At 35.0% G+C, this 13,885-nt stretch overlaps 1 protein-coding gene across 1 annotated transcript in view; it reads left to right on the top strand.

Moving 5' to 3' along the window:
• The window catches only part of TSNAX (translin associated factor X), a 29,741-nt gene extending 16,906 nt beyond the window's left edge, over positions 1–12,835 (top strand). Inside the window, exons 5-6 of the mRNA XM_077894509.1 lie at positions 7,068–7,195; positions 10,982–12,835. Coding sequence (XP_077750635.1) covers positions 7,068–7,195; positions 10,982–11,359 — 506 coding nt within the window. The 3' untranslated portion in view covers positions 11,360–12,835. The remainder of the gene's footprint in view (positions 1–7,067; positions 7,196–10,981) is intronic.
• The last annotated feature ends 1,050 nt before the right edge of the window (positions 12,836–13,885 follow it).

Below are 13,885 nucleotides of genomic sequence, written 5' to 3'. Positions count from 1 at the left end.
TTAGATCTGTAACCTTGGAACATAATATACAACCTGTTTGAATTTTAGCTTTCTCACCTGTTATGTGGGATTGGGAATAACTGCCTCATGGGTTGCTTTGAAAACTAGATGAAGTATGTTTATGAAAGGCATTTCTTACTTTGGCACATAACTGTTAACAAATGTTTGTCCTCTTCCCTTCTGGAATTTAGCAGAATTAATCTGTAGTAATGTGCTAAATTTTAAAATTTATTTTTATTTTGGGTTAAAAAATCAGTAATACTTATTTTCTCAGCATACACTCTTCAGTGCTAAAGTAAAAGCCCTGCTCAGTGGACAATTCAAATTAAACAAAATCCGAATTAGTGAAACTGTGTTTAAGTTTTACTATTGGTAGTATAATTGCATATACTTTACAAAGCTAAGGCTCATGGATATATTTTCAATGTATAATTTATGTGTTTGCGTATAAGACTTTTTAGCAGAATGGCATGTGAATCAGACCTGGATCTGATTTTACTCTAATATTTTAGTGATCTAATAAAGCTAACTTGAAAAAATTCAGATAGTATTCTTAAAAATAGCTAAAAATGCAGTTTTAAAAATTTAGTTACAATTTATACACCATAAAATTAACCCTTTTAAATTGTCTAATTCAGTGGTTTTTACTGTAACAAGTCGTATAGCTGTCACCACTAATTCCAGAATGTTTTCATCATCCCAGAAGGACACCCCTTACACATTCGCAGTCATTCCTCATTCTTCCTTCCCCCACGCCAATATACCCATAGCTAGGCAACCACTAATTTACTTTGTCTCCATTGGATTTGCCTCTTTTGGATATTTCATGTAGATAGAATCATATGATTTGTGGCCTTTTGTGTCTGGCTTTTGTCACTTAGCATAATGTTTTCAAGGCTCTTGTATGTGTCATAGCATGTATCAGAATTCTATCCTTTTTTTAGGGCTGAGTAATATTCCACACTATGTGTATGTATATACCACATTTTGTTTATCCATTCATCAATGATGGACATTTGGGTTGTTTCTACTCTTTGGTTATTGTGAACAGTACTGCTATGAACATTTGTAAGTTTGTGTGAACCTCTGCTTTTAGTTTCTTGTGTATATACCTAGGGGTGGAATTGCTGGGTCATAAGGCAAGCAATTTTTTAAAAACACTAAAAGCCTGGAGAGAGAGTTGAGAGATGCAAAATTTGAATTTAGAGTGAGACCTCTGTCTTGTTTGTTTACCTTTATATATGGTTTTTGATGGAGATTTGGATTGGATGTATATTGCTTAAGTATTATTAAGAATAAGTAAAAATCAGGAGTCTTTAATTGGGTTTCCTTCTATATGTTCTAAAAGAGGAACAAGGAGAAAAATAACAAATTACATAAAAGCAACCTACAGACTTCTCTCTTACTGGCAGCTGATTCTGTAAATAATTCTAATTGGATTTCATCCAAGGTAAAAGCAGAAGGGAAAGGCATTGTTTGATGGAATATGGCAGTAGGTTGAAATTTTTCACCTTGGGGATTATTCACTGAAAATAACGGATGTCCTTTTCATCAAGTTGAAACATAACTTGTTTAAACATCCTTTTACCTAGATGTGACCAGAACTGCTTTTCAGTGTTTTGGGCCAGATGTCCTTGAACTTTCTTTGTGGTATATCATGAAACCTAACTACCATGGAGCAGAAATGGACACCTCATCTCAGGATTAACTTTAATCAAACACATTCCAAGGACAACTTAAGTAATGACTTTAGATATATTTGAAAATGCAGTGTTTGATGGCCATCCATGTTGACATAGATTGACACCACAGATAAATTTTGAAGGCTGTTGTTCTGTATCTTTTTTTTTCCTATAAAAAATAAATCAGGTAACTTTAAGACCTCTAATTCTGAACTTCCATCAGTTTGAACTTTTAATCTTGTAGGAATATTTCTTTCTTAATGGACTTAAATCCAAAGTACTATAAATTAAGTATAATTAGGTTATTTTTGAACGTTTGAATACTAGATTTTAAAATATTTTTGTCAAAGCACGTATCATCTCATAAAACTAGTGAGGAAGAACAGGGAGAGATTATTTTAAAGAATTTACTAAACATTTGAGTCTCTTCTCAAGGTCCCTTTGGGAGTGGGGAAAAGAGAAAGTTGTAAAGGCATTGTTCTTTCCCTCAAAACTCTGTAGTGAAAAAAATAGGTATTCATAAATCAGAGCTGGCTGAAACATTTAGCCGAAGTATAAGTTTTATGTAATGGGTATGGAGAAATGAGTGCTGCCTTGACTGGGCATATCAGAACATTTAAACTTCTCCTACAGGTAGAAAAGGATTTAGAGAAGTCAGCTTAGGCACAGAATAGCATGGAATCATGAAAGTTTATGGTAGGAGAGACTAGAGAATAAAGTTAAACAAAAGCACAAAGCATAGAGAATAGCTGAACTGGATTTAGTAGGAGAAAAAGTGATTATGCTTTATATGGAATTGAATGTAAAGAAGCAGGTAAGGGGAAGGACATGAACTTTTGAATTAGAAATATTTTTTTATGGGACCCCTGGGTGACTCAGCAGTTGAGCATCTGCCTTTAGCTCAGGGCGTAATCCCAGTCCAAAGATTAAGTCCTGCATCGGGCTCCCTGTGAGGGGCCTGCTTCTCCCTCTGCTTGTGTCTCTGCCTCTCTCTCTGTGTCTCTTATGAATAAATGAAAATCTTAAAAAAAATTTTTTTTACTTTGATATGGGTGAATTCTTTAACTTCTATGAGCCTCAGTTCATCTATAAAGGAAGGTCAGTAATACAGTCCATGTAAGCTTATAATGAATATGAAAAAGATGGATGTAAAGTACCAGATACATTATCTTAACATCTAACTGACACTCAGAACTTAGTAAGCTACTACTCATACTTTATATTTTTAAAATGTCTTGTTGGAGGCTTCTGGTGCATACACAAAAACAATTAAAAGCAGAGACTCGCAGATATTTGTATACACATGTTCACGGCAGCATTATTCGCAATACCCAAAAGGTGGAAGCAACCTAAATGTCCGTTGATGGATGAATGGATAAGCAAAATGTCATATGTCTATACAGTGGAATACCAGCCCTAAGAAGGAGGGAAATTCTGCCACATGCTACAGCATGGATGAACCCTGAAGGCATTGTGCTAAAGTAAGCCGGTCACAAAAGGATAAATTCTGTACAAATTCTATTCTGTGAGGTATGTAGAATAGTCAAATCCAGAGACTGAAAATAGAATGCTGGTTGTTAGGGGCATGAGGGAAAGAGGAATGAGTGTGTATTTAGTAGAGTTTCAGTTTTGTAAGATAACAGTTCTGGAAATAGTTGGTGGTGATGGTTGTACCACAGGTGTGAATGAGTGCCACAGAACTATACACTTAAAATATCAGCTTAAAAAAATCAATTTAAAATGTTAAGTTTAAACCTTGTTTGGTGAGTTTAGTACTATTTCAAATGCATTTATTTGTAAGACTGCAAACATTTTAGCAACAGCATACTATTAATTTTTGTGTCATTTAGGAGTGCTTTGTTCAAAGTGAGAGATGTCCTCTTTAGTTGTCATACCGTTTAGTTTCATCAAGCGGATTTTTTTTGACATTTCAATAGGAAGAGAATAGTTCCTACCATTCTGAATTTGAAAATTACCATAGAGATCATTGTGTTTAGCACTTCTTCAGCTGAGGGGCAGGCGTGAAAGTTGGTTGTACTTAGTTAATTTTATTAACTACAAATAATTTTAAGAATGTATTCATTGGAACTGTTTTCCATGTTTTGGATTGGCTCATGTGTATAAAACAACTGGCTAACTCATGAATTCAGCCAAATATTTTTTGCCACTCAAAGAATGTTGTTTTACCATATGTTCTCCTGTAGATAACATCTTGGTTAAGACACAGAGGCAGAGATGTAGGTGGAGGGAGAGCCTGCTGCGGGACTCCATCTCAGAGCCCCCAAATCACGACCTGAGCCAAAGGCAGATAGGTGCTCAACCTTTGAGCCACCCAGGTGCCCTGGAAACTTGCTTAAAGAATTTCTCCTGAGTCGTTTGGATGGCTCAGTTGGTTAAACATCTGCCTTCAGCTCAGGTCATAATCCTGGGTTCCTGGGATCAGGGCCCCCCATGTGAGACTCCCTACTCAGTGGGGAGTCTGCTTCACCCTCTTTCTCTGCCTCTCCCCCCTGCTCATAACATGTGTTCTCTGTCTCTGAAACAAATAAAATCTTAAAAACCCCAAAGAATTCCTCCTTTAAAGTGGTCAAAATTCTGACTACTGCCAAGATGGAAAATGAAAAAATGTCCCTTAACCTTGTTAAAGGTCATATTATATTATAATCTTCGTGAGAGCTGTTTTGGTGTAGAGAGGGGCTCAAGGTAGAATGAAGTAGGTTGAGAAGTATGCGGTGAGGTTATTAAGGAATGTTGTAGCCAGCTACTTCAATAAATTTAGTTCTGAAGGGGAGAAGAGAGGTGGGGCAATAGTTGGGAAGAAAGAGGACCAATAGATGGGAGAGATCTGAGCATGTTTGAATATTGACCATTAGAATCCAATAGAGAACATAAGGTGGAACATTGAAGGGAAAATCTGTGTTAAGCTTCCTGCTCGGATTGCATCTTTATCCTGATCCTAGGTACAGTGTCTGGCCTCAGAAGATAGAATACCTCCTCTATGGTAATAGGGGTAAAGGAAAAATAATACCGTTATTCATTTTCATAATTCCCTGTTGTATTTATCAGGGTCCAAATAGGAAAAAAAGCTGCATGGTAATTTGAACAGGGTAAGTTTAATATAAAGAATTAGCTGTGTAGGTGATTACCTGATAAGAGGAAAAGTATATTCTAAAAAGTATAGGAATCTCAGAGAGGGCAGCCACTACCCCAGGGCTAAAAAGAAGCAAATCCGGAAGAGTACATCCCTCATTCCCACCCTCCCTCACCTCCTTGAAGGCATGGCCCATTGGATGGCAGAGAAGTTTGCTGAGGTGCTGAGCTAATAGAATTCTATGGGAAGCTGTCCATGGAGAGGTGCCATACCATCAAACTCCTTGCCCGCGGTGGTAGCTCACTGGGAAGTTATTCCCAAGGAAATGCTGTGTGCTACTGGCTACCTCGAGCAGCTGGTTTCCTCACATGGAGAAGGCTGCTGGAAGAGACACACTACAACAAGGAAGAGAGCTTTTTCCTCCTTGCTTTCCCTTACAGCACTTTCTACCAACAAAGTTTAATACTGTACTAGCTGGCAAAGGAGAAATGTTTTAGAGTCCACCTCCGTTATCTGAAGTAGTGGAGCTAAATTGATCTTTTAAACTTTTTCTACTTCCTTGCTGTAATGATTATAATGACGAATACCCTTGCATGTAAATCTTTGTGCAATTATCTTCTGTCTGTTTAGCCCATTCATAAGAGTTGACCGCGGTAGAACATATTGAGAGATGTAATGAGTGGTCTTTAGGTTTTGTTCTTTCCTTTTGCGTGCATGAAGTTATTTCTGGAAGGGATTGAGACGTACAGATTGTCTTTGGGAAAGAGAACTTGGTGGTCACCTATTCATAAAACTAAAATTTTACACAAATGTTTTTTTTATAATAAATGTAAAAGATGTTATCTGTTCTGTTAAACTTTGTTTCATTTCTCAGCATGTTATAATTTATGAAACAATGTCCTATTCTATCATGTCCTGTTCTGTCAACTGAAGGCACCAGTTTCTGACTTTGCTTTAACATCACTTGTGGCTTAAAATGAGTCAGGATATTTTCATTTAGTAGCTTCCTCTTACTGCTATCAAAACCAGGTCATCCACTTCCCTTTGTTTCTTTGACCCTTACGTGGCATTTGATGTGATGATCCCACAGTGGGGTGAGTCTCAACACTGTTGATGCCAAACCTGATTTTTAGTGTCAGCACTGGGAGGACTCTTTGCAAGATGTGTTAGCTTGAATATGATGATTCTATTCAGTTCTGAGTTTTCTTTAGTCAGAATTCATTCTTCTCTTGTGTTTATAACAAAGCCTTTACAAAGAATACTAAAATAGTTTCTTAACAGTTAATGACATTCATTTTAAGAAATACTTTTTCTCTGTAAATATCATCTTATAGATTATACCATTAATAACATTGAAAATTGTGGCTAGAGAATTTAGTTGTTTTAAAACACTTTTGATCTTTACCAAAATTTGTTTTTATTTCAGTGCTAATTTTGTGGAACTTAGATCTGGTATAAAAATGTATTGCTCATTAGGTTTTTTGTTTCTTTTTTTAAACTTAAATTACTAACGCAGAAAAGGAGTTATCAATTCTTAGATCTATTTTGGAGTAGGAGCAGAAAGACCATATTGACACTTAATACTGTATTATTTAGTGTTTTCTACCTATTAAAATTTCAGGAAAGATCCAAATGTTATTTAATTTTATGTCTCATTTGATTAAATTATTACCTATTTGCTGCTTCAGGGAGCAAAAAATAATCCACTGTGTAGTTTCTGTTAAAGCCTAAAGAATTTTTATAATAGAATTTTCTTAAATTCTTTAAACCTTTTTTTCTATATGTCTTTGATGTTTCTCTGTAGAAAAGAAAGTAGATTTTTTAAGACCAATGACTCATGAAGTAGAAAGCTTGAATACATTTATATTTGAGTTGTCTATAAAGTTGAGTTGCAGAGATGTTTGCTGTGTTCAGTACTAATCCCCACCATCTATCCCCAAGTAATTCTTTGTAGTCTAAGTATTGAATCCAGTGCTACCATTATAGTCAGCATCCATTAAACTTTTTTTAAAGATTTTATTTATTTATTTGAGAGAGAGTGCAAGTGGGAGGGAGAGGAAGAGAGAATCTAAAGCAGACTCTACACTGAGTGCAGAGCCTGACACGGGGCTCGATCTCACAACCCTGAGATCATGACCTTAGCTGAAACCAAGAGGTGGACAGGTAACTGAGCCACCCAGGTGCCCCTCCATTAAACTTTTGTTGAGCTAGGTGATGAGCAGTTTGAAGTTCTATATTAATGACAGTCTAATTCAGTAGTTGTTCTTTAGTAATTTTCTTGGTTGGTGTTGCAGGACTACAGGAATATGTGGAGGCTGTCTCTTTTCAACACTTCATCAAAACACGATCACTTATCAGTATGGATGAAATTAATAAACAATTGATATTTACAACAGAAGAATGTGGAAAAGAAAATAAGACCGTAAGAATTTGAAATCATTTCACATTTATTACATAATTCATATAACAGTATAGTGAAGATAGGAGATTTCTTGGCTTACAATGTTAAGAATATCGAGATGGCAGTATTCTTTCTAAAGTGTGATTTCATAGATTCTCAACGAAGGAAATGGTCTTTTTAAAATATTTTTGTTAGTGGGTGGAACAAGAACAGCTGGTTATGTTGGGGGGATAGTAATACTATTTATCTAAAGCACTGCTAAGTGATTACTGTTAAGTCCACTTTTGGTTTTACTCTGTATTTACCATGTGCCCTTTGTAAGCACTATCTCATTTAAATTTTTTATTAACTGTATGAGGTAAGAATTCTCACCCTCATTTTACAAAGTAGGAAACAGGCTTTAGAGAGTTTAAATAACTTACCAGAAACTGCACAACAAATAAAGTGCGACAGAGCTAAATTTTGAAACCAGGTGTTTTGAAATCTAAGCCAGTGCCCTTCTGCACTCTGCCAGAATTTCTCAGAGTATGCACAGAAACCCCTGCACCAAGTATCTACCTCAAAGGAGTGTTTTACAGGATTTGATTTAAAGGTTTTAAATTAGCAGTGTGTAGTATATGACACGGAAGTGGTCCCTAGTTGTCATTAGAAAAGTTAATGTAAAATTGTTCCTATACAGGGAGAGCTGTTAATCACTTACTCAGTTCATAAAGCTTGTATCTGAAAATTATGCCGCTATTTCAGATTAAGAAAAAAGAAACTTTTGCAGTCTGACTTATAAATAAATATTGTTTTTTCCCTGGGTTTCAGTATATACAGGCAACGAAAGGTGAGATTTTCAATATTTGATACTTCCTGAGATACAAGTACACCTAAGGATAAAATTGGACAGTTTTTCCTGTCTTTAGTTTGGTAATTTTTTTATTATTTTTTAAAGCATTACTGAGATGATCAGGATGAGATTACTGATGATGATGATTACTGATGATTAGTACTGAGATTACTGGATGGTCAGGCAGAGGATGGAGGAAGATGTAGAAATAATGTTTTCTTGAATAGGAAGTAAAATGTTAACACTGAAAGGTCAGACTGAATTTGGCATGACAAATACAACTTTAAGGAAGCCATGTATATATTTTCTCAGTTTTTAAAACTGTAGGAAGTTCATTAAGGAGGGCATTTCATTTTTGAGAAGTAAAATTCCTTTATATTTTATTTATTTAGTGAAGATTGAATTATGGAAAGAAAGGAAGCCTCTTTGATATATATATTAGAGAAGTTGCTATACTCCCTTTCAAGTTCTTTCTGATTCAAAATTGGAAATATCAGGACATAAATATAGAGAAAAACTGAGAGTAAATGCACTGGATTTAGGTAGTAAATTATTCAGAGATTATAATATTAAAATAATTCATATACTTTTCAAATTAAGACCACATTCAGAAATAATTTTTCCTTCTAGTGCTGAAGATTCTTGGTGTGGAAAATTCTGGGAATTTGATAGGGAAGAAAGATATTTTGTTCTGACTTGCTTACTGAGAATATTGTCAAAACCACTTAAATTTTTAAAAATGTTTTAAAGTACAAACATGCAAGAAAGTAGAGAGAATACTAACATATGGACATCCATGTACTCATTACCTGGATAATTGTTAATATTTTGCCATATTTGCTTTATCGAAATACTTTTTGCTAAACCACTTTAAAGTCAATTACAGATGCCTTGATATTTCACCCCTAAATACTTCAGACGCATCTTGAAAAATTGCATTTCAAGTAATTTGCTTTTCTCTAGTTTCTAATACACATTACCAGTGAAGCAGGATTTATTTTCTTGACAATTTATTAGTTGAAATATGTTAAATTTTTAACATGCGTTATTCTCTAAAATCAACTTCTTAGTCATAATCAGGGAGCTCTTTCTCTCTAATGATAGAAACAAAGAACATTAATGTTTTCTTAAGCCAAAGTTATTTTTATAAACCACCTATAAAATGCAGTCCCCCTCCATTTCCCCCACAAGCTACCCTTTTTAAAAAGATGCCAATTCTACTAACAGTGAATAGAAACCAAACATAACAGGTAGTTTTATGTCATGATAATCAGGTATCAGAAAAATTGGGAAGTTGACTTTGGGTACTTACCTAGTTCTGTCATTAACTAGCTCTATTACCTACCACATTTCTTGGACCTCACTTTTTTATATCTATGTTGAAAGGATTGGACAATCTCTGAACAGTCCAACGATATTGAGTAGTATTAATAAAACTTAAATTTGACTTTTTCATTTCTTTAATTCTCAGTGACTATTGATTACCCATAGGTAAAGTTCACATTCCTTAATGTGACATTCTACCCCTGACCTCCTTTCTAGAATCATCCTATACTACTACTCACTTTAAACATTACCCAAGGAAATACCTCATGAGTTCCTCAAATACACAACATAATTTTGACCTGCACACCTTTGCAGTTCTGCCTAAAATGTCCTCCAGTATGATTATAGCCTCAGCCAGTTATATCTCATACAGACTTTTAATAACAGTGTAGGCCTGTCCGTCTTCCAGACAGGCTCCAATAGAGAGAGGGAAAAGTTGATGTGGAGAGAGGAGATGGACATGAGGGTGACGGTGATAGCAGCTAACATTTATTGAGTATTTACTTTGTGTTGGGCGTTATGCCAAGAACTTGGTAAATGTTAACTCATCCTTAAAATAAACCTCTGAGGTAGGTGCTGTTATCCCATTTTACAGATGAGGAAACTGAGGTTTAGAGAGATGAAATAACTTGCCCAAGGGCATACACCTTATGAAGCAAGGTCCTGGAAGAGGTGGGAGGAGATGGGTCAAGGTCATTTGGAAGAGTTAACCTCAAACAAGAGGAGGGGACAACCCATCATCTGAGACTGGAGGATAGAAGGTAAAGATGGATGTGGACATAAATAAGTTCTTTTTGTTTTGTTTTATTTTGTAGGATAAGGTCATTGAGAGAGCTTGTGCCAGTTAATCTGGCAAATGGCCAGGTCATTGTAAGTAGACAAGATTGTCTACTGAGAGTAGAGAGGTTTGGGATTGAGTAGGGGGCTGAGGAGAGTGGTAAGGGTTTGCAATAGTGTTTGAAGAGACAGGAAAGAGAACTATAGGAATAAGGAAGAAGGATTGGTGAGTAATTTGTAGCAGTACCAACTCTATAGTTGTGATTACTATTTTTTCAGCTTGGTACTCCGCTACTTGAATAAAACACTAGCATGAGTAGATTATAATATCGATTCAGGGTTTTGTCTTTGTTGGGCAGGTGCAGAAAAAGCAACAACAAAGGAGTCTGAGTCTAAGGGAACTGAAGAGAATGTAGCAAGAGAGTGATAAATTATGATAGTGTTGCTGAGTGGGGCTAGAAAAGGCCAGAAAGGGACTAAGTGACTTAGGAAAACGTGTGGATCACAAACCCTGGAGGGCTTTATGATTTGTCATTTAAATAAGTAAGTGACTGTCATGCAATAGTCATTAGGTTTATTAAGAATGTTTTAATTTTACTTTATATGTCAAGTGAAGTTGGGAATAGTTGATTTTAAAATGATACAATATTAGATTACAAAATTATCTTGAAGCCCTTTACTTCAGCTTTCTACCCAGGGCATGAATTCTTCTTGTAACATCCCAAATGGTCATTAAACAAAAAGATCCTCTTATTTAGAGATTAGTATGACTGACCTGCTTTTGATTTTGTACCTTATAATAAATGGCATACATGCATATTCACTCTTTTTCACGTTGTATTTTCTTTGTGTGTGTGTGTTTTCTTTACCAGCCCTCCTCTGATGGACAGGATAAGCAGTTTGGTACTTGGAGACTGAAAATCACACCTGTTGATTACCTCCTGGGAGTGGCTGATTTAACTGGAGAGTTGATGCGGATGTGTATTAACAGTGTGGGGAATGGGGACATTGACACCCCCTTTGAAGTGAGCCAGTTTTTACGTCAGGTTTATGATGGATTTTCATTCATTGGCAATACTGGACCTTATGAGGTTTCTAAGAAGTTGTATACCTTGAAACAAAGTCTGGCCAAAGTGGAGAATGCTTGTTATGCCTTGAAAGTCAGAGGTTCAGAAATTCCAAAACATATGCTGGCAGATGTCTTTTCAGTTAAAACAGAAATGATTGATCAAGAAGAAGGCATTTCTTAGAATACCATACTCCATTGTTACTCTCTTGAGAAACCAGTTCGTAAGACTGTTATTTTGTTATTTAGTATTTCGTTTGACTTTATTGTGGCTTTTACATAGAAACGTTTTCAGTTGTACTTGTTTTAAATTGTAAACAATTTGTACATAAAATTATCAAGACGAATCATTTCTTACATCTTACTCATGAAAGTTTGCATACAGATGTTTGCATATATGCCTATTTGAATTTTTGCTGGCTAAATTTCATCGTTTATCTTTGTGATGTGAACATGCTTCAGAGTGCACTTTCTGCCATACCTATTTTAATTTACATTGTGTGAAGTTTGGAGTGATAATATTAAGTGAAAGCCGTTTATAATTTAAGTTGGTGATTTTGTTATATATAGAGAAGATTTCTTAGTTATACATCTGGACTTGAGCTTCCTTTTTAAATTTCTTGGTAATATTTTGCCGAGCCTCCGTTATAGGCTTATTCCATAGAACAAGAATGAAAAATTATTAAGTTATCAATATACTTAATTTTATGAGGTATAATAGAATTCACATTGTATTCTGGCCAATTTTTAGGCCATTTTGAATCCATTTGAAAGAGCCTTCCAGAAAAATTGACGGACACCCAGATTTTAGTTTTTACATTTAGTTTTTATTCTTTATCACAGAAAGTCTGATAGTGAATTGGAGCTAACATTATAATATTTTCACTGGTTTTTGAGTTCAACTGTGTACTTGTACATATATCTGAAAAGCTTTTAGTAATGATTATTTAGCAATTCTTTTCTTGTTATATTACATTAGGCATGTTTCTTATAGATGCATCTATAAGAAATTACATTTAAATAATTACAATGAAGTTTGCAATTTTGAAATACTAAGTTAATTCAAACCTTTATAGTTGTCCAGTTGTGTTACTTGATAGCATAAAAAGTTGCCAAAGAAAATTTATCATGTACAATTCAGCAATAAGACAATTGTCACCACAGTTGGGAATAACAATAGTAGTCTCTAGTAATATTTAGAATTGGAATTTGCCTATGAAATTAGTTATAGATTATTCCCTGTGATGTGAAACGGACTTGAGCATGACCCTATTGGCTGACAACCAGACATTTCCATTTGGTATTGTGAGTTTTGAGAATCTAGATACTGGGTTTTATTTGTGGAAAGACTAGCTGCTCTGTTTGCAAGGGCTGATTCTTTGAAAGTGAATTTTTTCCAAAAAATAATTATCCTGTAAAGGAAAATAAAACATAGACATGCCTAATAAATTAGATTGGTTGGTTTGTTTTGGTGGTAGTAAGTTTTTTTGGTTTCCCTATTTTGAAGACACTGCTAAAATATAGTCTGATTACATATTTTTGGTTTTTTTGCCACTTGAAGTTAAATTTATAATGTTAAAAGTAAAATAATAAATGGATTGATGAATGTCTTACAGATGTTTAAAACTGAAGTCTTTAAATAAAATATTGAAAGATAAAAGTTAAGCTTATTTTTTTGATCATACTGAGAAATAGTTAATCAAACGCTTGTAGAATTTTTGGCCTAAATACGAAACCTAATGTAAACTAGCTTAATGCGGAGATTTATTTTTTCGTAAAATTAGTCCAGAGGTAGGGAGAGTTTCTGAAAGGATGCTCTTCACATCAACCATTGACCCAAACTGGGTATCATTCTCATCTTTCTAAACCAGTTGGTGGAAAGGAGAAGATCACCTTGATAGATCAAGGTACCTTTTTTCTAGAGGTGAAGTGCAAGCACAAGAAACCAAGTTAGGGCATTGTCATCATAGGAGGAAGGGAAATGGCCTTTTGAAGGGTAGGCAGTCAACAGTTACTTATTACAGGTGGATTGGTGCCATTGCTATTTGACGCATTTCCATATTGCATATCATACTAATATGGTGGGTGCTATACAATGATAGTAGAGGATCTCTGAGTATATCCTGAATGTTCCTCAGTTTTAAAATAGTGGGCTCTGATAGCATCATCTGTTGTAATGTTTTTCATCTTTATTATAAAAAGAAACTGGTTACATGGCAAGTTACTAACAGAATTCTGAAATAAAATTGGGTTATTTCCTTTACAAATAATTCCTGCATGTTATTAAATCAGTGGGTTTCAGAATCCACACTGCAGAACCTTAGGGGTTTTGAGGGTGCCTCAAAGAAAGATGCTACGTAAGTGGGTGATTGGCAGAATGTCCTTAAAAACTTGATTCAAACTCTTTGCTATCTAAAAGACTCAGATTCAAAGACACAAATAGATTTTAAAAGTAAAAGAACAGAATAAGATATTTCATGCAAACAGTAACCAAAAGAGGGCTGTATAACATAGACTTTAATGCTAATTTTTTGTTTTTGCTGGAGTCAAGAACAGCATGCAATGTTAAAAGGCTCATTCCACTGAGAATATATGACAGTTACAAACACACATTAACCACAGAGCCCCAGAACATGAAGCAAAATCTGACAGAACTGACAAGAGAAATAGATAATTCAGTGCAACAATTGGAGACTTCTGTTCCTCACTT

This window comes from Canis aureus, chromosome 4 (genome assembly GCF_053574225.1).
Source record: "Canis aureus isolate CA01 chromosome 4, VMU_Caureus_v.1.0, whole genome shotgun sequence".
NCBI lineage: Eukaryota > Metazoa > Chordata > Mammalia > Carnivora > Canidae > Canis > Canis aureus.
Note: the sequence above shows the minus strand (reverse complement) of the source record. Positions and strands in the feature narration are given on the sequence as shown.